The 26,834-nt window shown below is 37.2% G+C and overlaps 1 protein-coding gene across 1 annotated transcript; it reads left to right on the top strand.

The window, feature by feature from the left end:
- Positions 1-523: 523 nt before the first annotated feature.
- Positions 524-26,567, top strand: zgc:66447 (SLAIN motif-containing protein-like). The gene is given in 11 exon segments (XM_051128167.1): positions 524-646; positions 750-940; positions 1,804-2,388; positions 8,296-8,435; positions 12,664-12,786; positions 13,666-13,806; positions 18,031-18,266; positions 18,268-18,322; positions 20,193-20,333; positions 25,359-25,641; positions 25,726-26,567. Coding segments are annotated over 10 exon segments (1,842 nt in total). The 5' UTR covers positions 524-646; positions 750-869; the 3' UTR covers positions 25,793-26,567.
- The last annotated feature ends 267 nt before the right edge of the window (positions 26,568-26,834 follow it).

Genomic DNA, 26,834 nt, shown 5'->3' with positions numbered 1-26,834 from the left:
AAGGTATGATTCTTTTTATTGTTCACTTGCATTTTTGAAAACTTGAATGAATACATTTACAACTTTGTTTACAGGATTTGATTTGGCATCAATAGGGTTAATAAATAAATGTCTTCAGTAAGACGGATAATATGAATGTACATGGATTCACTGTAGTTCAGGCTTCAAGTCCTTCAAAGGAAGACCAGTGAGAAATACTGCCTCCATTTAGCCATTGCACTGGCCTACATGTGGCATACATGTGAAACAGTTCACAAAATCACATATATAGAGGCTTCCTTTCATTGTTGACCTGTGTATGCACATATTCTGCATAGAAGACCTACTACATGTGTCAAAATGTGCCCTGTATAACTGCACTCTTGGGGCGGTACCTTTTCAAAAGGTACACTTTTAGATACAAAGGTGCAGCTTTTGAAAAGGCAACACCCCAGTGACCGTTTTTGTACGTTTTTTTTTTTTTTCTCAAGAGGCATGAGATAGTTTCCCACAATGCAGTGCATTTAGGGATTTATTTTTCTTCCCCAAAATGATATCTTGCAAGATAACAGGGTAAGATCGTGTGAGGTAAAATGTAGCACGCTGGGTTACTGTTTAGAGTTTATTGTTGCGTAACTGTTGTGCTGTTTCTCAGTCTGCTGAAGAGGTAAGTGCTAGAAAGTAGTATGCATTGTATACTGTGCGTGAATATTCAGTAACTGGTATCCTAGTGTTGTATTGTGAACAAAAACATTTATTTCGGTTTACAGGACATAAAGTAAAAACAACACAGCCGAGGAAGTTTGTGTCCTGCCTCCATCTACTGGACAGGCCGCGTTACCGAAGTCACCTACAGCGAGCGTCCAGCAGGCGGAGCTATATTTCCATATATGGTCCGTGGCGTTACTGCAGTGGGCGGGACTTCGCATTCGATTGGTTCAACTGGTGTCCATCACCTCAGGTCGATAGCAAACGAGCTAACTAGCTCCACACAGCCAAAATACAGTGTGTGAAGCATAGCGGCGAGAAACCAGCGGTTTACTTATTTAAATCTATTTATTTTTTTTAAACATTGAAATATTAAATTGGTTATTTGCAAAAGCCGGGACGAAAGGAGAGGTATGTTGATTATTGTGCGAGTACTAAGTTAATTGGAAACAGCTCAGCTTACACGCTACTAGAGAGATGGAAACATACTAACGTTAGCTTAATGTGGATGCAAATTACTACACCAGCCTTTCTGTGTTAATTAACACGTTGTGGTTAAAGATTTTAGTATTGTTTAATGTGTACAGTGTAATTAACTTGATACAAAGTTTTTTCTATAAGCATGTCCTTGCTAGTTTAAACAAACCTCATTTGTTTGCTTTGTTTATTTGTTTTGCTAACTTGTGCCATTGCTGTTATTGTGAACATTTTGCTAGCGCATAATATTAACCTTATATAACACAGTATATCTGTTTGCGCTATATATTTTACCATTAACCTTCAAGCTTAAGTGTAACAGATCTACATTTACCTTTCTTAAACATCTCCATAATAACTTATAAAAGGACGAGTTCATAAAATAATAGTAATGTTTGCTATTAAATATTTTTGTATTTAATAATTAGTTTTAATTTATTAACTAGTTTATATTTCTATTATAGATTACTAGTTAATACAAAATGCTTAACTGGAGACATATGGATGTACACATATTTGTGAACATAAACAATAAATAAAATGAACTGTAGGTAAAAAGAAATAAGGTAAAGTCCTAGTAAGGAGCTTTTGCTGATTTTGTAGTTTTTCAACCTTTGTGTCGTTACGTTGTTGTTACAGGAGAATGGTCGTCCCTGATGGTGGAAGTGTCATTCAACCAGCCGATAGCGGTGATGCAGACGAGTTGATGTCCAGTTCAGAGCCGGAGTTCGATCCGAATCTGACCACGGTGGAGCTGGAGGAGGTCCGTAAGCTGCAGGAGCTGGTGCGACGTCTGGAGGTCCAGAATCAGGCCTTGCGCAACAGGGGCAGCAAACTCGTGCTGGAGGCCACCGGCAACAGCAACCTCGCCACAGGGACTAACATGAATAACCTGCACGGGGCCATGGACACTTCTCCTAGAGCAGAGGATGCTGGGACCCTGGCGCTGTCGCCTCCGGCGGGGAGCAGTAGCAGTGAGGACATGTCTCCGTTACCTGAGGCTTCCAGGCTGGAGGATGAGGAGGAACGGGATGGATTCTTGAGCTCGCCGTGTGCTTCAGGCTCCAAACAAACACTGGGACACTTTGACCCATGCCTGTCTCCAGATATATGTGATTCAGACACGCTGGGAGCGAGTGATGCGGGTATGGACCAGTCCGCCTTGGACGAGGTGGATGAACTTGACTTAGAGACGTGTGCTCAGACCGAGGATGAGGACAGCTGGTGGGTCCATTCATCTTTTTATTATAATGTCACATAGCACTTTTTCTTTGAAAAATGCTTTATAAAACTCGCCATCACAGTGAGGTTTGTGCTTTTTGTTAAGCTATGTTCCATAAGGCTGCAATACACTACACGACTTTTAAAATTGGAACCCGTTTTGAATCACTAGGCATCATGCACTTGCAAAATTATAAATGATTACAGATTAAAGCTGCGCATCATACACTAAATGACTGAGGATCACACACTACCAGTATTTCAGGTTGTGCCCAACACTTCAAAGTCACACAGAAAGATGAGCTTTATTGCGAGGAGAAAAAAAAAATCTCAAACTATTAAAGAAGATACACTACACACTTTTTTTGTGAAATCTGTCAAGTCAAATCCGATTGGCCCTGACTTTCGGCATCAACTCATCCGGCAAAACTTATGTAATGTATTTCAGCCCTAAATGCTCACCCAAAACAGAAAATCAAGTCATTATTTAATCATGGTGGTGTTGTTTTAATTTTAGTATCACTGAATGATACCTTTTAGTATCACCTGTGCAACTATGCGATGTGTTGTATTTTCAAGTGTTCTGGTCACTAGGGTTTGGTGAGAAACTAGTGTTGTCACGATACCAAAATTTTGACTTCGATACGATACCTGACTAAAGTATCACAATACTACAAAAAAAACAAAAAAAAACATAGAACAACAGGAAAAGTTATTCATCTATTTATCTATTAAAACAAAGCATTTCATCTCCCCTTAAAAAAAGAAAAAACATAAATAAAAGAATAATAATCACATGCCAGTGCCACTACACAGGATTATGGTGAACAACTACCGAGCCTACAGGTATGTGGAGATCTTTACTATGTTGGTAAGTTATCTTAAAGGATAAAGCCAAACCTTATTTCGTGATATAGTAATTTTATTTCACAATGACAATTTAGTTTAGTAGTCTTTTTTGTTATTTTATCTTTGTTATTAATAATAAGAACCTAGATGCAAGTAACAAACTAAAGGACAACTACAATAAAACAAAGACACAAATGAAATAAAGAGGGCCCTATGAAATCTGTTTTATTTTTCCATAAGTTCCATTAGAATTTTTCTAGACTCTATTTTAATGGTTACATTAAAATTTTTTTATCAAAAAGCATGTCTAATTAATTGATATCATGACACTTTTTCTGGTAAATATTCCTTAAACATTGTTTTAATTATATTTTATTAGTAGTAGTAGTAGTATCTTTATTTAATAAGTAATATATTAATGTATTTCTGACTGTCAAATTGAACCAAACTTTTATTTTGACGGGTTGTTTAGAAGAACTTTAGGTTTCTGTTTGTATATTGTATGACCATAGTTTTCCGTGAAAGAAACGGTAAAATGCTCATTAAGTGTCTCTCAGAGCAGTTCTAGAGATGATGTTCATGTGTTCATGTTCTCGGCAGAGGCTGAAAACACTGCGAGCGTCACGTATATGTGTGTAGTGAACAAAACTGCGCATCGGTGCCATTCACTAACACAGACACGCAGGAATGCGGCTCTTATTAAAATGCATTCCTAAAGTACCAGTAATAGTAAAATATGGAATCGTACCGTTTGTAAAAGCAGGGTGTCGCAATACTTTAAGTACCAGTATATCGTGCAACACTATGATAAACAAACCAAAATTTAACTTACTATTAAGGTGACCTATGATTCCCCTTTTTAAGATGTGAAATAAGTCTCTAATGTCCCCAGAGTGTGTATATAAAGTTTTAGCTCAAAATACCCAACAGATCCTTTTTTATAGTTTGTTAAAATCAGCACTTTTAGGGTATGAGCCAAACCTGTTTTTGTGTTTGTGCCTTTAAATGCAAATGAGCTGGTGCTCTCTGCCCCCTTTTCAGAAGAGGGCGGAGCTTCAAGAGCCGGCAAAAACAAAACAGGACAATCTCACACACTGAAAATGTCAGAAAGTAGTAGTGCTCAGCTTTGTATGTTACACAGACGGAGCACGGCGTAACGTTGTTATAAAATTAACAACATAGCTGTCTCGTGGTGCCATTGCGTGCATCACAAACAAGGGTTTAGGCCTAGTCCCAGACTCAAATGCAAGTCTGAGCTGTTTCAACTGAAAGAAACTTGCACTGATTGATCTTAAAACATATCAGTGCCTTTGTTTTGTCTCAAGATGCACACCAGTATAGTTTGTTTCTAAGGCATGTTTATAAAAATTCGTTTAATGTCCTAATTGAACTATGGCCTAATCCTGGTTTAGTCTGAGCCCTGTCTGTGAAACCAGCACTAAAAGTCCCACTTGTGATTATGAGCTTGACAAATTCAAGCTGTCAACATCACATTGCTTTCATATGCAATTTTTAACGACCACATTCCTATTTATGATCATTCTGGTAGCATGTGAAGGCAGCATCAGTGAAAATAGGCAGATTTACTAGCTTTAGGTAACATTAGTCTTACAGAGTGCCAAGAAGTGCTTTCAGAAAGGCAACTTGGAAAATAAAATTTGATGCGTGATACTTACTTTGTCTGTAGCTGACATTCGCGCACAAAGCGTTGGTATTGATCCCTCTTTCAGAATCAACCTTTGTGAAAATCCAGCATTGAACTGACCCTCGTTTCTGAGGCAGTCTGGCGTAAAATAAGTGGCACAAACATATTGGACTTTACTGATTTTTTTTCAGGGACATTTCCTTCAGAAATGACATTTAACCACAGTGTCCTCAGCGGCTCCAATGGAGGGAGTCTGTGGAGACTCTATGTTTGTTGGTGCACCCAAAAACACAACACTTGTAATGCCTATTTGGTGCTGGCATTGTATGTCTCCAGTAATGGTGGACTGCTGCTTCTCACTCAGGGCTGTGCCTATGCTAATAGGGCAGAGATTGTCAGAAATGGGCAGGATTTCTCCTTATGATGACACGTATGTAGGAAGAAATCTGGAATTGCGTGTTCAGAGAGACTGTTTATGATTTATTTGGATTATAATAAAAAAAAAGTGGGTGGGTTTCATAAGGTGTTCAAACAGTAAGATTTAATTTTTTTTTGCATAATAGGTCCCCTTTAACAAAAACCTGACCTTGACCACCAGTCTTATGTGAACACCTGTGTGTTATTGTTCAGCAGTGTATTAGTACAGCAGTTTATTCCACCTTGTCCAAGAAAAGCACACAAGTTTAATAAAGTGTGGCGTCCCTTGCTAGATGGTTGCTTACTGGCCCAATTTAAAACAGCTCATTCTCTATGACATTCTAATCTCTAGATTGTTTTAGCTGCTCGTTTCGTTGTTTACTCATTGAAAAAAAGTATGTAGAAAGTACATCAGCTGTCACTGTTGTGCAGTCTGCGACTGTGCTGTCATTCTGAATGTTTAACAGCGCTGCATCAGTGAATGTGGTCGTGATTTGTGAGAGGCTGAGACAGTAGGATCTTCCTGCGTTTGCACGGGACGTCCAGTAGCATCTCTCAAATCATGTGGAAGCCTGTTAGTGCTGGGGACACAGTGACAGTAGTCTGTAGCAGCTCTTCTCTCAGTTCAGTGCTTTTTGAAATCCACTTTGTGGAAATAAAGGACATTCATCTGAAAGGTGTGTTACTAAGATGTACATGGTTTGTTCTTGATAATTAAAGAAGTCCACCTCCAAAACAAAGATTCACATATAATGTACTCACCCCCTTGTCATCCAAGATGTTCATGTCTTTCTTTCTTCAGCCGTAAAGAAATTATGGTTTTTGAGGGAAACATTTCAGGATTTTTCTCCATATAATGGACTGATATTGTGCCCCGATTTTGAACTTCCAAAATGCAGTTTAAATGCGGCTTCAAACGATCACAAATGCGGCTGTAAACGATCCCAGCTGAGGAAGAAGGGTCTTACCTAGTGAAACGATCGGTTATTTTCATAAAAATAATACAGTTTATACACTTTTTAATCTCAAACGCTCGTCTTGTCTTACTCTGCCTGAACTGTTTTTGTTCCGGTTCATGACAGTTAGTGTATGTCGAAAAACTCCCGTCTCATGTTCACCCTCAACATCAAAATCGTCCTATATCGCTGTTTTACCTTTTTTGTTAAGGGTGTTTGATCTCCTTTGCATGTTCACGTTGCAAAGACTGGGTCGGTACTTCTGCAGAGATGTAAGATGATTTTGAAATGATTTTTGAAGTTGAGGGAGAAAATACGATTGGAGGTTTTCGACATACACTAACTGCCTTGAGTCAGAATACACAGAGTTCAGGCAGAGTAAGACAAGACGAGCGTTTGAGATTAAAAAGTATATAAATTGCATTTTTTAATGAAAATAACCAATCGTTTTGCTAGATAAGACCCTTCTTCCTAGGCTGGGACCGATTACAACTGCATCAGTCCATTATATGGAGAAAAATCCTGAAATGTTTTCCTCAAAAAAGCAAGAAAGATATGAACATCTTGGATGACAAGGGGGTGAGTACATTATATGTGAATTTTTTTTTGTTTTGGAAGTAGACTATCCTTTAATTTCTTAAACACCATTTTTAATAATTGACTACATCATCAGCATGCATGACTCACAGGTTAAGTAGTTTACATAATGAGATGCAACTAAAATGACTCATAACTAAAAACAGGCTGTGTCAGTAGGGACATTTTTAAAAATGACGCCAAAAGTTGATATTATTATTAATATACTTTAATGAGTGTAATTATTGGGGTATTGGCTTAGTCCATTCTGCATTTGATTTGATTTAATTAGTACAGAATTTCCAAAAGGAATGAATAATAACAACCAGCTAATCTCTGTAATGCAGCTTTAATTTCAACAGAATAATCCAGCCACTAATCCTGCAGGGGTTCGTCCAGCAATTAGCCGCTCCATATGGCCATATCTGTAGCGTGAGGTTAATAGAGGCACGTTTGCTCACAGCACTGGGGTCGTATCTTTGGCGAGGTGGTAAGCAGCTTTTGGTGGATTTATGCTTCATGTGATACTGCTCATTCTGGATGGTGAAAAGAGAGGATTGTTATGAACTGGGTGGTGAACAGAAGAGTTTAGGATTTGTTTGGGCTGTTCATGTTGTCTCTCATTTCTCAGTTCAATGTGAAGTAAATATAGGAATACTTCTTAAACAGACTTTCCAACAACTGGTAAACACTCTGAAGATGCCCATCGACAGGCCTAGTAAGGTTTTTCTAGCTTTGTGTAAAGGCAGCATAAACTCTGTAGTTATTATTCATTATTACTGTCTCAGTGTTTGGGAAACCCGTTGAAACACATTTTTTTTGCACATCGGTTTGTGTATGCTAGTTTTCCACAAATGACACATTGCAGCTTCAAGTTGCAAGTGAAAGAGATGTATAGTTCTTGGTCCAATCTCTGCTTTTAAATAGGATCAGGAATCTTACTGCCATTGTTAAATTCTTTCTCTCTAAAGGAAATGAATGTTTGTGTCTGTCTGGAGAGAGAATGGGCTCCATCAGAGCAGCATTTATCGACACAGACGCTCATGATGGATGGGTGCTTCACAAAAACTTTGAGCTTCTGTTCCAGTAAATACTGTCTGCCCCACATAAAAGACTGTTTGATTCCCCTTCTATTTACATTTGAGCAACAATCATGTAGAGGAACTACTAAGTTCTGTTGTGTTGTTTTTATAGGATAGTAGGTTGAGTGAGTGTAAGTCTTGGCAATGGGTTTCTTCAGGTGCTCAGACTGAGATCTGCTGAGAACAGGTTCATGTAGAGCACAAGAACACCCCACTGAGAGACGTGGAATTTTTGTATTTGTGTAAAATTGAAATTGAAATACTAATCACAGTTGTTATTCCAAACCATATAATATAATAATGTAGTATAACATGATTAATGTTTATAATTACAGGTTCTGTGTTTTTGTTGTTCTGTAAATGTGTGCTGTTTTTCCATCTTTAGGTTGTACGTTTCACCAAAGAAGCAGGTTGTGGCTGAACAGGGGCCTGAATCACCACTCAAATGGTGTCGAAAAGTTCTTGATCATCCTAGTCCAGAGACTGAAGTCGCCTGTCGGACTCTCATCAACCGGCTAGACCAAAGTAAGGAAACGTACAAGTCACGTCGCCTTTGTTTATATTGTGCTTTATGCAATACTGATTGTGTCAAAGCTGCTTTACAGTGTCAACAGGAAAAAAGAGGGCAATAACAAAGTGTCCTTTTCCAGCTAGAGTCAGTTCATTGATGATTCAGTGATCATCATCCAGTTCAGCTTTCTCCCAGCAGTGTCTGTGCAATCAGTCAGGCGTCCCCAGCTAAGCAAGCCAAAGGTGACAGTGTCAAGGAAACCAAAACTCCATTGGTGACAAGAATGGAGAAACAGGGTTTCTGTGGGTCCTAGGGTTGGGTATCGAAAATCGATTCTGATTCCAGAATCGGATACTTAAGGTCAGGAATCGGATGCTTCTTGTGAAATTAAAATTTCGATTCCGCCTATTGATTCCTATATGCGGTTGTTTTTTTTGTCTTTTTTCATCTGTGAGGACCCGACCTAGCGATCTGCCAGGACCTTGCTCGCTAATCTAAGCGCGTAGCCATCAGAAGTCGAAAAAGCAAAGTAGCCTATAATATATGTGATAAGCTAAACATGTTGCATTTTAATTGAACAGATCGTTAAAGATCACAAACACAATTCAAATACCAATGTGATTCTGTTCCTAAATTACAATGACTCATCTGTTTGATTCCTCAACCTTTCTTCTGTGCAGCGAACGACCAGTGTGATTTTAAACATTCAAATCTGCGTTCGTACTGCTGCTGACCTAAAGAGAGACACTGTCATTTATATGAAGGAAACAGTTTCACAGTCTTTTCAACCACACAGTTTATTGTTTCTGTGTTACAAACATTCAGAAAATCACAGAAGTACTGGGATAAAAGTTCATAGTCTGGATATAAACTGTGTACGGTAGAGATCAAAATAGAGTAAATCATCCTTTTGAAAGTTAATTTGACATTCCAAATAATGTTAAGATTTATTGATTTACGTTATTAATGTATTTGTCGTTGATCATTCAGTCAAAAACAGTAATTCATCCAGTAATGAACCATGTTTTTTTTTTTCTTCTTCAGAATCGTATGAGAACCACAACTTCCGTTTTAAAAAAAAAAACAAAAAAACAACAACAACAAAACAGCCCAGTTTATCCAGAATGACGCAGCTCTATTTTGCAAACAACTCTTAAGTGAATCTTGTTTTTATGTAGCCTGTTGATTTTTGTTCATGGTGTTCAGCTGCAACTAAATGTTTAGCAAAAAAGAAACAGTATAGATGTGCTTGATATCATCTTTTATTCACATTTGAATCGAAACTGGGAAAGAATTGGAATCGATAAGCGGAATCGGAATCGGAATTGATAATATTCTAGCGATACCCAACCTTAGTGGGTCCTTTTAAAAGTCTTACGTTTAAGACTTTTGTATCAAATTCAAATTTGTATCAAAAGGCCATAAAAAGTCTTACAATTGTACAAGAAAGTCTTAATTATGATTTCAAGAGGTCTTAAATTTGGGGACAGAAAGACCAGAATTGTGATATGGCTGAATGTGACGATTAAACTTCAAAAGGCTATGATTTTTATTAAATAAACATGAACGCTGCACGTTATAAAGTCCAGTGCTGCACTGCTTTGTGTACTGCCATTACAGAGGATACTGTTTTATTTCTGCCAAAAGCTCCACCTGCTGGCAGAGAATAAATGTGCATTTTCAATAAGCCTGTTGTTTTTGTTCAGAGCTCAGACCAATGCAAAAATCGACCCACATTTTTGGTGTATTGTGTATCGATAAGAAGAATGTATTATAAATATCTAAAGAGTAAAACTTTTTTTATATTATGGGTGTGCGAATAGAGGTTGTCTGCCATAATATCGTAATTATTGTTTTAACAATGTGCAATTTGAAATTATCAAGTACATCACGAAAAGCAAACAAAACACACCTATAGAATGCACACATACATTACATGATGAAGTCTAGGAAGTTAGGTTTAACTAGTGCACGTATGCATTTAGAGTGCATTCTTTCACTGCTTGATTCAGTCTGTTAAAATGCATTTAGAATGATCACGTAATTCAAGACATGGGGCAGAAAATGTATACATTTATATAATTTGATATAGTTAATCAATACCACACAAAGAGTGCTGTTTTTTTTCTCCAAAAGTCAGCATGATAACAAATGTGATACTGATTTTATACGGTTCAGTAAACAAGTTGTTAATATTAAGAGACTTATGTGTTGTCACCATATTGTCTGTTTTGCTCTATTTCGCCAACAAAAAAATCATTACAAACACAACCACAGCGCTGTTTTGCGTCTTTGAGCAACATGACGATGTTTTGTTTCTGAATGAATCAACCCTTTAACTGATTCGGTTCAGTCGACTCACTTATTAACAGTGACTTGCTGCCACCTGCTGGCGGTTTTTTCACATTTAAGGTATCTTTTCATTTTTAAATAATCTCAAATATCAGTATTCAGCATTATCAAAACATTATTTATGCGTTTGTAACTGCAGGTTAAAGCTTTCAATGTCCCTCTGAGCTGCGTTGAAAAGTGTGTAAAAAAAGCCACTTCAGGTGCAGCTTCTGTGTTCCTCTGCATTAATAATGATTTCATTTGCTTGGTAACATATGTAAGAATGTGCTAAATTCATAGAAACAATATTTAATGGTCATGTAACTAATGTTTGTTGTATACACAAACACAGAATGACCCACATGATTTAGGTTTTAGTCAGAGCGCTTTAACACATCACTGAACTGCAGAAAGATGACGTTCCACAGCCACTATTGTTGGAAGTTGATGTGCACTTTTCCAGAGAAATATTGTCCTGTGACACATTAATGCTATGCACACTGGTGATTTACTGTGTTTTCTGCTTCTGTAGCATCTGTTACAAGTTGAATCTGCCCTTTAAGTCATGATGAAACAAATAGGAATAGATCCTTTCTTCTGTATGGTGACAAACATCCAAGTGAAACAGAAAATGTATAGAATAGAGAGTGTTGGATGTTGTGAGCGTTGCACTGGAGACAGATGAAAATGTCGCAGAGACTGAGTTTAATCAAACTAAATGAGTGGGAACATTCTGCATATGTCACCAGAGGTCCAGTTCTGACATTGATTAAATATTACCAGGTCAAAACAAAAATGTTCAACATTAATAATGACATCGTGTGAAATCCAATGATAACCATTAAAGGACAAGTCCACTTCTAAAACAAAGATTCACATATAATGTACTCACCCCCTTGTCATCCAAGATGTTCATGTCTTTCTTTCTTCAGTTGTTAAGAAATTATGATTTTTGAGGAAAACATTTCATCATTTTTCTCCATATAATGGACTGATATGGTGCCCTGAGTTTGAACTTCCAAAATGCAGTTTAAATGCAGCTTCAAATGATCCCAAATGCGGTTGTAAATGATCCCAGCTGAGGGAGAAGGGTCTTATCTAGCGAAACAATTGGTTATTTTCATAAAAATAACAAGACAAGACGCTCATCTTGTCTTACTCTGCCTAAGGTTTCCTTACCCTGAAAAACGTTGAAGACCCCTGATTTATACTGCAAGTTACTATATTTAATTTTTTTCCTGAAATCAAATACCATTACTGTTATGTTTGTTATAAGAAAAACGTCTTGCCAAAAGTAACAAAATGCATATTTATTTAGTCACAGTTATTGTTTCTTTCTCTATGATGTTTACTCTATGAAGTCTTTGATGTCTAATGCTCACTGTTACTAATGTTGACGCTTAATTTTTGTCAAATGCAAGTTTGTTCCTTACATGTGAAATGCAAAATGGAGGATCAGTTCAGAAATAGTTCACCTAAAAATGACAATTCACTCGTCATTTACTCCCCCTCTTGTTGCTTAATATATATATAGTGGCAAAGTTTAAAAATGTAGAATTACGACTAATTAGTATTTGAGGTGAAAGTAATGTGTCTTTTAATGTCATAAATTGATTTTTGTTGTAAATATACCTGACAAGATTGTTACACTGAATGACATTTTAGTGGGTGTCTTCTGTAAATTAGGGAAAAAATGTATAATGTTTATTGTTTGCTAAAAAAACAAAAATGCAATTAAATTAAAAAGAAAACTTTGTAGTATTTTTTGGAAAAACAACAATTTGAAGCAGTATTACACTTATTGTTTTTATGCTTAAAACCTTTTTAATCTTTATCATATTTATTTATGTATTTATATCTGGTTGTTAGACTTGTGCTAATGCTGTATTATTTGATTTCTGTGTTTTGTAGCGTCTAGATGGAAGAACGTGTACAGTAGCCCATCTCAGTCCAGTGAGGCTGGCGTCTCGGCGTCGTCCTCTGCTGGGTACCTCAAATCAACTAACAAAACACTACTAACCTCTGGCAGCTCAGGTATGGCATTAACCCGATTCACTGCGCATCAGGCGCCTCTTCCCACAACACAAACACACACACCCACACACAGGCATTCACTGCTGTGGACCGAGCGGCTGTGACTGTATGTGTTGAGTACACATAAAGCAGATGACAGGATCAGGTTTCATGCATGAGGTGTCTGGCAAACATTTCTGGCTGGCAAACTCTATCTGCGTGTTTTTGTGTGTTTAAAACCTGTTTGGTCTGCAGTGTAAGCTGTAGTCATGAGTAACTGCCTCTGCATGATTTTCTGCTGTTTAATGAACCTCGTTAAAATGATTTTAAGTGCTTTGCTGCATCAGTGTGACTCGCAGTACTAAGGCTGGGAGCAGAAATCATATCTTTGTTTTTAGACAGAACAGCGCAGAGGTACATTCACTTTTGGATGCAACCTGTTTATAATAATCTATAATACAGATTTGAAACCAATAAAATCTTTTAAATAATTAAATCAGTTTCATTTATTAATCAGTTAATCTAATTTAAAAGCCATTTTTTATATTCTCTGTTTATTAAAAAAAAAAAAAAAGAGAAAAAAAAATCTTATTTCACATCCTTCCTAGTTTTGTCTTTTAACAATATACAAATATGAAAACAAATGTAGTTCATGTGTCTATGTGAACTGTGCTGTATATTGTGTGAAACAAAGGATCTGTATGTTTCAGATGTGTTTTGTTCATAGATATGTGTTATTCGTGGCTTGAATTGATTGGTGGATGTTTTTTTTTGTGCACAGTGTGTAGACATAATTGCTCATTAATTTTTTGATAATTCTTTTGTTATCCATTATTATTCAGTTTGCATTCAAATTTGTTGCAGACCTGTTATTGAGTGTATGTTTTTGGATGTTTACAGGTCACATGGGCGTTCACTCTGCTCTCAGCTCACAGTCGTCTGTTGACAGTGAGTTAAGCACCTCAGATGACTCCATCTCTATGGGTTATAAGCTTCAGGACCTGACTGATGTTCAGATAATGGCTCGTCTGCAGGAGGAGAGTGAGTATCCTTCAGCAGACACGAATTCAGAGCGTGAGAGGTTTTTACCGCGACACAGGGCACCACTTGTTCACGCGAGATGCAAATACATGTGGAATATGGAAATGCTTTCTGTTCCTGAATGTCCTTTGTTTGTTGTTAACTCCGCTTCAACAGCAAGATCTGATAATGGTTCAGGCAAACGGTAGACTGCTGTTGTTTGTGTGTTGAGAACACTAGTGGAGATTAACTTGAGTCTGTTGTGTAACTATTGCACGGCAGTGAAGGGTGAAAGCACAAATGTTTTATTGTATTACAAACCATACAGGTTTGTAAGGCCCATACAGTTTGACCCTGTTTACTTAACCTAGTTAGAAACTTCGAAACGTAATTGCTTGGTATGGGAAGGCCACTTTTCACTATCAGCAATTCCTTATGGACAAAATAAAACCCTGCAGACATTTTGAATATCAATTGTTGCTCAAAGAACACATCTAAAACAGGGTTTCAGTGGGTCTTAAAGTCTTAAGTCTTAAAGGAGAACTCCAATTCACAAATAATTTACTCACCCCCTTGTCATCCAGGATGTTCATGTCTTTCTGTTTCAGTCGTGAAGAAATTATGGTTTTTGAGGAAAGCGTTTCAAGATTTTTCTCCATATAATGGACTTCAATTGTGCTCCCAATTTTGAACTTCCAAAATGTAGTTTAAATGCGGCTTCAACGGGCTCTAAACAATCCCAGCCGAGGACACACGTAATTCGCAGTAGTGATGGGAAGTTCGGATCATTTTACCGACTCGGACCTTTGAGTCTCGTTCAGCAAAATTAACTAATCTTTTTTTGAGTCATTTCGTTCATTTTAGCAAAATATAATTAAAATGTTACATGTTACTTCCCCAACACATCTACTGCTTACACAAACATTGATCACACTACAAACAAGACAAAACTATAATGCTATAAGAAACAGAAAAGATTCATTTATTGTTTATCTGGGTCTTTAGTCTATGATTAGCTCACCTCGCCTCTTATCTGACAAGTTTTCGGGTTTGAGTCGTTCGTTCATCACGTGACAGCCCCATAAGATGAACGAACGACTCGGAAAAACCCGAAGACTCGAAACGGGTGAACTAATTCCAGTACAGAACCTAATAGGATGTTGCGCATGTGTGACTGAATGAATCACTCCCCGAGACGACTCGTTCTTCCCGGGTCACATTAAAGATTCATTCAAAATGAACGAATCGTTCAAGAATGACCCATTACTAATTCATAGCATCGTGCTACACAAGCTTTTGTGCTTAAAAAGTATACAAATTTTCATTTTTAAAAAAAATGACTGATTGTTTCGCTAGATAAGACCCTTCTTCCTCAGCTTGGATCGTTTAGAGCCTTTGAAGCTGCATTTAAACTACATTTTGGAAGTTCAAAATTGGGGCACCAGTGAAGTCCATTATATGGAGAAAAATCCTGAAACGCTTTTGTCCAAAACCATAATTTCTTTACGACTGAAGACAAAGACATGAACATCTTGGATGACAAGGGGGTGAGTAAATTATTTGTAAATTGTTGTTCTGGAAGTGGAGTTCTTCTTTAAATCGCTTTTCCGTGAAATAAGGCCTTGAAAAATCTTAAATTCATATGATCATGGCATTAATTTCGTGAGGGATTGTTTTCTTGTGTTTCATTTTAAAGTGAATCGAAAGCGTATTTCTGTGCTACATGGCTGAGGTCGCTCAATATTCATTAAACCAGAGGTCTCAAGCTCAGTTCCTGGAGGGCCGCAGCTCTGCAGAGTTTGGCTCCAACCAGCTCCAACTCACACCTGATTGGCGTTTCTAGTAATCCTGAAGACCTTGATTAGCTGGATCAGGTGTGTTTGATTAGGGCTGGAGCGAAAATGTGCAGAGCTGTGGCCCTCCAGGAATTGAGTTTGAGACCACTGCATTAAACAATATGTGGTAGATGGCGGTATGTGCTGCTACATCTGTCAGTCACCCGAAGAAGTGGTTGTCGTTTTTATTTTTTTTTATAGTAATAAAATCATTTTGTTCAGTTAGAGAACAGACAATACAATGAAAACTTTCATTTGTCACGTGAAGAGAGTCGAGCTGACTGACAAGAAGAGAGAGGTGAGAAAGACAAGACTATGGTGGAAAAGATTCAAAATGAAATGCAAAAGCGCCTGTTTTAAAAATATTTTGAAAAGCCTGTTGACTTCTGCCATTTATCTAAGGTGATAGTGGAAGTTTCATATTTATTTGGTTCCACAGTGTTTGCTGATTTTTATTTAACCTGTATTTTTTTTTTTTTTTTTTTTTTAATTTTATATAAGGCGTGCAGGGTGTATGCCGTGATTCAAGCTTTCTTATTTGTTTTGCTAATACATGTTCTACGTTTCTTATTTATTTGGTTACATATTGTTTACTGATATTTCAGTTTTGTATACTGCGTAAGTTATTATTTTATATTAGGCATATAACATGGTGTATTATTATTCGTTTGTTAATAAATGTTCGTTACGTTAATGCTGCTAATTTAAAAGTGATAATAAAATGCGCAGGATGCTTTTAAAGCAGGTAATGAAGTGCTATTTAATATTGACTTCAAGGATGAAAAGTAGACGGTAGTGCTTGACCTCAGGGAGGCTCCCATTATAAATGACACATCTCTGAGTCCCCTGAAGTCAACAAGTCTGTTACATAACATAACTTCTACAGCTTTCAAGCAAAGCACACTGTCAGAACATACTGAAAGACCACTGCTGTCCTAATTCACTTATGCTATGCCTTAAAGGTATGTACTCTTTGTGTGAAGACAGAGTACATACTTTCGAGTGTGTAGCAGAAATATAGTTATGCTTTTGGAACATACTGTTTCAGTTGCATCTTCAATGGACCCCTCTGTCGCTTAGTTAACAGTCATCCTGTCACCATTTTAACTGCCCTGTCAATCATCTTGTCACAGTCTGTGATGGAAAGAAATCAATAGTCACGTTGATCTGCCAGTCGCATGTCTCTCATGCTGAAAACTCTCCTTACGTGTTTGCATAATGAAAGTTAATCTGTAGTACTGACTTTTTTTGGTACCTGTGATAGACTGGCAGCTGCTTTCTGTGTGTACAGGTGTTCTGTGAAGAGTTCTTGTGCTGAAAAATACCAACTGCACTGTGAAATCAAGCACAGCTGAAGTCAAACATTTACATACACATTGCAGAATCTACAAAATTTAAATTGTTTTACCAAAATAAGAGGGATCATACAAAATGCTTGTTGTTGTTTATTTAGTACTGACCTGAATATGACATTTCACATGAAAGATGTTTACATATAGTCCACAAGAGAAAATAATAGTTGAATTTATAAAAATGGCCCTGTTCAAATATTCTTAACACTGTGCTGTTCCTGAATGATCCACAGCTGTGTGTGTTTGTTTAGTGATGGTTGTTCATGAGTCCCTTGTTTGTCCTCAACAGTTAAACTGCTGCTGTTCTTCAGAAAAATCCTTCAGGTCCCACAAATTCTTTGGTTTTCCAGCATTTTTGTGTATTTGAACCCTTTCCAGCAATGACTGTATGATTTTGAGATGCATCTTTTCACAATGAGGACAACTGAGGGACTCATATGCAACTATTACAGAAGGTTTGAACACTCACTGATGCTCCAGAAGGAAACACGATGGATTAAGAGCCAAAAAAACTTTTGGAATTTGAAGATCAGGATAAATTTTACTAATTTTGCCTTCTGGGAAACAAGTAAGTATTATAAGGATCATTCAGGTAAAAACACAGTATTAAGAATCAAGTGTATGTAAATGTTTGAATAGGGTCATTTTCATAAATTCATCTATTATTTTCTCTTGTGGTAAACGTCTTTTATGTGAAATATCATATTCCGGTCAGTACTAAATAAACAATAACATGCATTTTGTATGATCCATCTTATTTTGGTAAAATAATTCACATTTTGCACATTCTGCAAGGTGTAAATTTTTGACTTCACCTGTACATCAGTATACAGTAGTCAACATTTAAAGTAGATCAAAAGAGTTAATCAAAGTTGTCCTAAGACAAGAACGGCTATTGTTTTGATTTTAGGACAACTTTGAAAGCTTTTGATCCACTTCAGATGTTGACTACTGTATACTGACTTCAAGGCTTTAATTTTTTACTTGTTATAATGCTACTGATGTCACACCTTCAAATTAAGCTTGATGTGACCCGTTTTTTTTTTTTTTTCTTTCAGGTCTGCGGCAGGACTACGCCTCTACCTCGGCCTCGCGCCGCAGCTCCTCTGCCTCACTACAATCTCTGCGTCGAGGCACCTACAGCGATCAGGAGTTTGACTCCTACAGTCTGGAGGACGAGGAGGATGAGTGCTGCTCTCTGCCGCAGCGGCTCCAGCGCTATTCGCCCTCACCCCACAGCTCGCCCCGCTGCCTGTCTCCCAACACACTGGCCGAGTACAGCCGCCTGGCCGCCCCCGCGTCCGCGCATGTCCCGCCGCTCCCTGCAGGGCCCAGGGGTCAAGAGCGAGGGTAGGACACGCTGGCTATTTCATTTAGTGTCCATTAGATATGAAATCAGTGATTTATGCTAGACATGAGGTGGGAATCCTGATTTTGATGCTGATTGATGAACTAAATAATGGATGCACTGATCATCCAACAATGCCGTGTTGTAAAATGAGCAAAGAATGATCCGTCGGCACTTTATTTTAAGGTCCAGTTCTCGCTATTAACAAACCATTAACTACAGCTTTTGCCTCAAACTCATAATTTGCTGTTAGTAATAGTTAGTAATAGTACAAAAGTAAAAAAAAGGTACAAATATGCACTTTCAAAGTATTAAAATGTACTGTTTAGGGGTAGGTAAGGTACAAAGATGTACCTTTTCACTTTTGTACCTTAGGGTACCACCCCAGCGACAGAACTGTACCTTTTTTTTTTTTCTGAGAGTGAATATGTTAATAATAGGCATGCTAATAAGTAATTAGTCAATAGTGAGAATTGTTACCGAATTATCATTTAAAGGGGTCATGAAATGCATTTTCAGATCTATACATTGTTTCTGGAAGTTACATAATGATTTTGCTCCAAAACTTTTGAATATTACTATTGACCATCCTAATTTTTGTAGAGCTGTCAAACTGTTAATCACAATTAATTGCATCCGATATAAAAGTTTTTGTTTACATAATATATGCGTGTGCTGTGTATATTTATGATGTTTATTATATAAATATACACACATGCATGTATATATTTAAGAAAAATATGTAATGTTTAATGTTTATATATTAAACATATGCCTGTATAATATCAGTTATATGAATATAAATATATGCATGTAGTATGTGTGTGTATATGTGTATGTATATAATAAGTATATAATATAATAATATTATAATTATATTTTGGATGCAATTAATCATGATTAATTGTTTAATAGCACTATTTTAAGGGTTGTTACGGTTTTCAAAACCACAAGTAAATACCTATTGATATTACAACTCAAAATACTTGGTAACACTTCACTTAAAGCCTTTATATAATATGCATCATAAAAGTAGTTTTGCTTTACTTATGCCTTGTAATGCACCCTATAATGCACTGTATGATCTCATGAGTAATTGTAGCCATTATCATACTTATCTATTCATTAGTATACTTTTGGAAAGTATGATGCATTAAAACAAACCTTCAAATTAAAATCAAATTCTGGCATTTCAGAAAGGTAGAAAGCAAAGTTAGTTTTGAGGTACAAAACTGCAGCATGTTTACCTTTTATGTGTAAATATCATTTTGATTTTACATTTCATGAATTCTTTATTGTGGGAATTCAGATGAAAGTATCAGAAATAAATTATAGTTCAATTTACTATAAAAACATACTGTAACTGACGGAACTCATTTCTCTCCTGACTAAAAAGACTATGAATTGAAACTCGGCTGGAAAAAATCCAGAAACCTGAAACTACATATAAGTACCTGGATTTACGCCAGAGTCTTGCCCATCGGGTGATCAGAAACTTTGTGGTGAGGTAACGTGAGAGGTGGATAGATATTAATATTTCTAAATTATGATTAATGTGCGGCTGAAAGTCCCTGATTGAGCAACACATTTTGGCACAAAAAGTGAAACTTTTTTCAGAATGCTGCCATTGTTCCTAATGTCACATATGAAGAGATGTTGAGAGGTCATAAAGACTCTAAAACTGCCTGTTTAATTTTAAGGATCTGCTTTAAGCTTTACTAGTGGTCCTCAGGGAAAACACTGCATGATTTGACCCCTTAATATTAATTGCACTCTTCCATAAAGGAGAGACTCTGCATGCGTTCCTTCTGTGTTTAGAGTGTTGTGAGTGGGCAGGTGGTGTGTTAAGCAGGCCGTGTGTGTGGTTTTCAGAGGAGCTCAGGCACAGCATGCCTAACCTGACCCCGCGCAGCAGCCTGCACTCTCTGGAGGCAGTCAGAAACAGCCGCAGCATGGAGGCTAACTTACAGAGCTCAGGCAACCGCACGTCCCGTCTGCCTCAGTCCCCCACAGGTTGGTACCCCACTCCTTCACCTTCACCCTCATCCCCTGTCCTCAGTACAGCTGTGTAATAATGATGATGTGCCATTAACACACTCTCTCAAGAGCACCAGCGTCCACAAACCCAGGTGTGTGTGTGTGTGTGTGTGTCTGGTTTCTGTGTGATCACTCCCTCAGCCTAAACCATTGTTGAGCTGACAATGCACTGCTGGGTCAGTTTCTCCTCCCGTCCCATCCTTTATCTCTCACACCGTTAGTCTGTTCTTAAAACCTGTTGTACCGGCAGTGGCAGTTTGAGCCACTATAGCATGTGTTGTATTGAGCCTGCAGTGATGACATCTTTTTGTGTCCAGCTCACAAGTTAGCACCACCTTATTTGTGCGTAACTGGACTTTCAGATTGATGGCTGAAAGTCTGAACTTTTTGGGTTCCCCAAAGAGATCGTCTGACAGACATGTAGAGCAGCCAGCCAGTTTTGGTTCAATATCATGTTTAGAGTTGTGAAAATGTAAAGTCGATGTCATATTTTTCAAATGTTTTCAACATGAGCACCACATTTTATAAAATGGCAGGAGAGTGACAAGACGCTGAGGGTTTTTTTTTTTGTTTGTTTGTTTTGTTTTGGTGCCAAGAGTTGAAGGATGTTCATCTTAAACCGCAGCACTCATCACTGTCACTTTTTATTCAGCCGTACAATCACAATGAAGCAGGGGCGGGACTTGATTCCACACAGACCAACCCTCACACCCTGCTCGCACTACAACTGAACAACAATGGAGAAGTTAACATTGCTTGTCTCCAAGTATTCATATCTTTACCAGATGGAATTCCCTGAATCCACAATTTTTATGAAAAATAATGCTTGGAGAAACATTTCATTTGTGATGCTTCTACTATATATTTTCTACGGATATTTTGTATTATACAGGGCTCTACGCTTACTTATTAGATTTTTATACTTTTTACAATTTCTAATTAAAACAACAGATTAAGAACAAGTAGAATAAGTTACCAATCAAATGAAATCAGTGTTAACAAAATTAATTTGTACTACAGAGGTGGCATTGAAGAACACAAAAGTGGCTTGTAGGTGTATTTTCATATGTTTAATGAGGCTCAGAGGTGGCACGAGTGCAATCAAATTCATAAATGCATGTTGAGATTAATGTTTTAAATATAACATTGTGAATACAGAAATTTTAAATTATTTAAATAATGGAAAATGTACTTAAATGAAACTAAAACTGCCAGTAGGTGGCGGCAAGTCACTAATTTAATTACTGAATCATTCATTCATTTGATTCGTTCGAACGGCTGATTCATTTAGGAATAAAGCAAGTGAGTCTTTATGAATGGGAAATTGAATCATTGACTCACTAGATTCATTTAAAAATGCACATTTATTCGTAAACAAAACACCACTGTGTTTGAATGGAGATCCGCAGCGGCTCAGTTGTGACTTGTTTCAAACTATTTTTGATGTCGAAATAGAGCAAAATCATGCAATAGTGTAATGGTCAGACAATGTAAGTTACTTAAAATTAACTTGTTTATTTAACTGTTGTATTAAATCAATATCTCATTTACAAAACTCTTAAAAATCATTAAAAGCTGTCACTCATCTTAGTTCATCGCAGTCTCACAAAGTTCCATTATAATGAACGAAGCTCTCTACACTGCACAATCAATCTCTTAATTACACTCTCTCTACAGTTTGTTTATGAAGGGATTCGTCAGATATGTCTGTGATACATTACTCAACGCTGCAAAAACACATAGAAACCTTTGTAGCTCCCCTCAGCACAAATACCAATATGCTGATCGGGTCAGTCGCGCTGGTGCTCCTAAATATTTTTTCATAGTCGCACGCAGTAGTTCTCACTTGCAAATGCGACTGAAATGGTCGCACTGTAGAGCCCTGTTATAGCAACCAAAGCGTTTTAAGAAGCGCTCTCAAGTGCTCACAGCTAGGAGTTTTCAGCTGGCTAAAAATGCTTTGGTGGACACACGGCCTTATTGCAGTCTCCGCTATTTTGTTGTCTTTTTGTTTTCTACTGTAAAATGACGTCCTGGGTCAGTGCTGCCACCTTGTGGAACAACTGATTAGTGGAAAACCAAGTCATTGCACACATATTGCGTGTACTGTACGCGGACCCTCACATACATATCATATACAAAAAAAAAATATATATATATATATGCTTTGGCTTTTAACTTCTAAAAGCGTATCTACTCACTGGTTGACCAGTGACATGACTTAATGATTTATTGTCCCCAATAACCTCTGTTGTCCCGTTTAGCCACCAGTTAGCAACAACTATTTTAAAGACAAGTAAAAGCTTTAAAAATGACAAGGGGGTGTTACTAATGTAGCTTTATGTCATTAAATAAACAAAAACATGTTGAACTTGTGTTCACCTCAGGCGTTGAATCAAAAACCCACTGACTTCAGTACAAAGGAAGCAGAAGTGCTAAAATGTGAACTCATTTCCAGGTTTTTGCCTACAAAAACACGTCATCGCTGCAGCACTCAATAACAGCGTTGCTGCTACCCACTGAGGTGTCATTTGATTTCATCCTCTAATTACTAATAGTTATGTGAGATGAATGTGGGTTAGTTTCAGCCTACAGCCAACTCGTGTCCTTTGGGAATTGGTTTAGAACCAAACAATGAGACTGCCGTTGCAGTGTCATTGTACACAATATTTAGGCTCTGATCTCTTCACTGAGCTCATCTTGAGTCTTTCATCTCGCTCTTCTCTCTGGATATCCTGGGGCCGTTGTGTTATCATGTTTCCTAGCCTGATTTAGTGCCCTCTTGTGAGTTTGCTGAATAAGATCTTACACACACCAGACTTTCCTGGAGGTCGCCCAAGGTTTTCTCAGGAAATGTCTTCTTCAGTCACTCGCTTTGAGGCTGTTGTCTTGGACAGAAGCTTGTTCATCAGATGGCATCCAGCTTTTCCTGTGTATTCGCCACAACCACAACATCCCCCAGCTCAACGTTCCCCAGCTCGATTTCCTCATTTATAAAATGCATATACAGTTGGACTTGATCCTAAAATCCATCACACGTTAAATGTGAGGATCAAATGAGGACTGATTAAGAACATTTTCACATTTGTTTTTCTCCTTATGTGAACTGAAAAGCATGCGTATAAACTTCTTTCATTCATACCAGTAAATTAAAATAATGCAACGTTATTGAAATGTAGATATGCGCCATTATACAGAATTGGTCCGAAGTTAGAGTTGGAAATGTCTTTTTCCAAAAAATGTGTAAATGTGCAAATTGTATAATATCAAAGTACACATTTCTAGTAATTGAGCAGTTTATTCTCGTATTGTATTTTCAGAAAGTTTTGGAATGTTTGTCCATTCCCCAAATTTGTCACTATCAAAACAAATTAATAATAATTTAATTAGAATGGTTACATTGGCCTATTAAGATTTTGCTTGCGTCTATGTTGTAAATATATTTTTTTGCTATTTTATACATTTTATTCAGAGGTAAATCCATACCAATTACATTTTTAACAATATTTAAAGTGTGATTTATGAGATTTTATTTTTTTTATTTTTTTTGTATTTGAATCCAGTTTTTCTTTGTAAAAGGCAAAAAGTTGATTTCAAAGTTAATATACAATATACACTGTACCAAACGCTATCATAACATCTTGGTTGATAATTCAGTACACTTTATTTTTGACAAAACATCCCATGTTTTGGCAATGACAGCACATTTTCGGTAGTGACCACGTCACATTACAGAGGTTTAACTCGCATACTAAAACATACTAAAATAAAAAAAAAAATGTATAACTGTACTAAAATTTCCTTCAAATATGTGATACTTTTTTTTTTTTTTTTTTTTTCTGAAACAATGATGACATGTTTCGGTTGTGACTGTTTTAGTAGTGACAATTCTATGGAATAACACCCAAAAAACAAAGATGTCTCTAGCAAAACTCCATCAAATGTTTCAGTAGTGACAATTTTAGATACTTTTGAAGCTAGCTTAAAAATGCCAATCAGCACATGGTTAGCTGTTCTGAACAGTGATACACATATAAAAACTAAATGTAATGGAATATCAGTCTTGGCCAATGGACTGAAGCATACAATGTTTCGGTAGTGACATGAAAAATATGGTACACATTTTTTTACATGAAGTGTGTGTGTGTGTATGTGTATATATATATATATATATATATATATATATATATATATAAACAAAAAGATACTTTTAAAAACAGCAATGGAATAAAATGCTAAAATATTTCAATATCATTTAAGTTGGAATTTAGGTGTTAGGGTTTGGGACAGCCACCTCCCAGGTTGAAGGTACAATGATGATAAATGATGATTTTATATATATTAAGCTTACTAATATCAATGGATAATAGAAGGATCTATTTCTTAAATTATTTTTTAATTTGTTTTTAGGTTGTGTGACAGCAGTTTGCACCAAATCTGTGTTTAATATGCATTTATTAAAGGCACAAACCATATGAACCGATTTGTTCATGATTACGTCACGGAATAAGTTCATTATGTTTACGAATTCCTGGAATATCTCAAACACACGTTGCCCATGCCTAGTGTGTGTTTTCCAAGACCGTGCCTCGATTTTCTGGCCCAGTGCTGTTTTTTTGTGGGTGTTCTGTAGATGGATGTGCTTAAATTTAAGATAAACTGCAAAAAGGGATGCATTTAGGAAAACATTTTATGCATAAGGACTTTTTATAAATCATTTGTAGGAACATTTTAAAAGCTGTTGTGCGTTCCCATTTAGGATCGTTCTGCTCACGTCTTTATAAATGAGGCTGCATGTTTCTGCTTGCCTGGGCAGAATGAAGGCACTACAGTTATGAATCTGAACTGCTGGTACTTGGTGTTTCCTGCAAGTTTCTCAGATTTTTGTCTGTGTAAAGTCTTTCTTACACCTTTTGGTTAAATTTAGACTATTGGGTAAAACACTTCCCTTTGTAGATTTTCAATATTAAAACCACTGATGGGGATTGTTTGTGATTGTAGGTGTATCATCTGCGAGGATGAGGGCTGATGGCCAGTCCCCTCTCTATCTGCGCACTCCCATGAAAGCCCTGAGTCCCGTGAGCTCTATGTCTGGGGTGCGACAGAATGCCAAAGGGCCACCGAGCTCCCAGGGAGGGATGAGGAGGGTGCAGTCACCGGGTCCCTCCAACGGGGCGTCATACTCGGGCTGCAGGACCGCCGCTGTAACCCGGCAAACGTCGGGAAGAGGCTTGACACCCGCATCGCCTTCTTCCAGAGGCAGACTTCCACAGACACCCAGGAGGTACGTCGAAATCAGCCAAATACACTGCTGACGTAGCTATTGTGAAAGCTCTGTGGAATTGAGGTTACTTTTTCTCCATAGCAGGTCACTGGGAATGACCAAACCGTGTACTCCCATCGCCGACGAATCCTGGAAAGACGGTTGTTACTGAAGCCCTGAGAACTTCACCGGTTTTCCTCACAGTGAAATCCAACACGCACCACTGCCTCGAAAGACACGGCAGAGAAAAATCAACACCGAGTTCGATCAAATCCAGAGCCTCCATAATAGTGGACAACGGATCTGACACCGTTTGCATTGAAAGACTGGAACAAATTGTCACTTGATTTTCAAATATCAATATACTTTTATTTTCATGAGAATGGGGAAGTATGAAAAAAAAAATGAAAACTTGAATAATGAAAAAGTTTGATGTCCTGTAATACATGTAGTTTTTGTGAAACGATGTGTGGAATTGAATTCCTAAATGCTGTGGAGTAACCTGATGTTGCATGTTTATCTATTTTTAGAAATGAAGGATATATGATTTTTATTTGTGAAAAAATGGGAGAATTTTTAATTTGATGAAGGAACCATATTCTGTAAAGCGAGAAATTTGTCTGTTTTGTATGGTCAAGACAAAACACAGCAATATTGAAAAATAGTTTTCACGAAAAATTGACCTCAGAGAAGTAAATAATTTTAATGTTTTATTTTAATGGAGATCACATGGATGTGCCAAGGTGCATTACTACTGCGACACTGTTCCTTAATTCAGAGTGCTTGAAGTTACCACACTTACACTCCATCTGGAAGTTTGAATATGAATTTTGATGCCTGTATAGTCTAGGTTTAAACATGCACTAAGCCAGTAAAATTGGAAATATATGAGTATGCAATGATAATGCAGTGCCTCAGAAAATCAATAAATCAATTTCAGCAATAAACCTAGCAGAAGAGCCCTTTTATTCGTTTCAGAGATACTCCTGTGCTTGGCAAATAACAGTAACATTAGAAACTGTTTTTAAACCTAATAAAAATACATGTGCAGTACATGTGTTTTGTTTAAATGTGTGCATTTTATTCCTACAGCGTCACGCTAATTGCAACTTATTTAGGCAGAAAGCGCAATGTTATCGTATGAGGTGACGTAAAGCGCGCAGCGCGTTCGCTCTGCCCCTCCCTCTGCTGTTGTCAACGAACATTCTGATTGG

This window comes from Labeo rohita, chromosome 14, assembly GCF_022985175.1.
Source record: "Labeo rohita strain BAU-BD-2019 chromosome 14, IGBB_LRoh.1.0, whole genome shotgun sequence".
NCBI lineage: Eukaryota > Metazoa > Chordata > Actinopteri > Cypriniformes > Cyprinidae > Labeo > Labeo rohita.
Note: the sequence above shows the minus strand (reverse complement) of the source record. Positions and strands in the feature narration are given on the sequence as shown.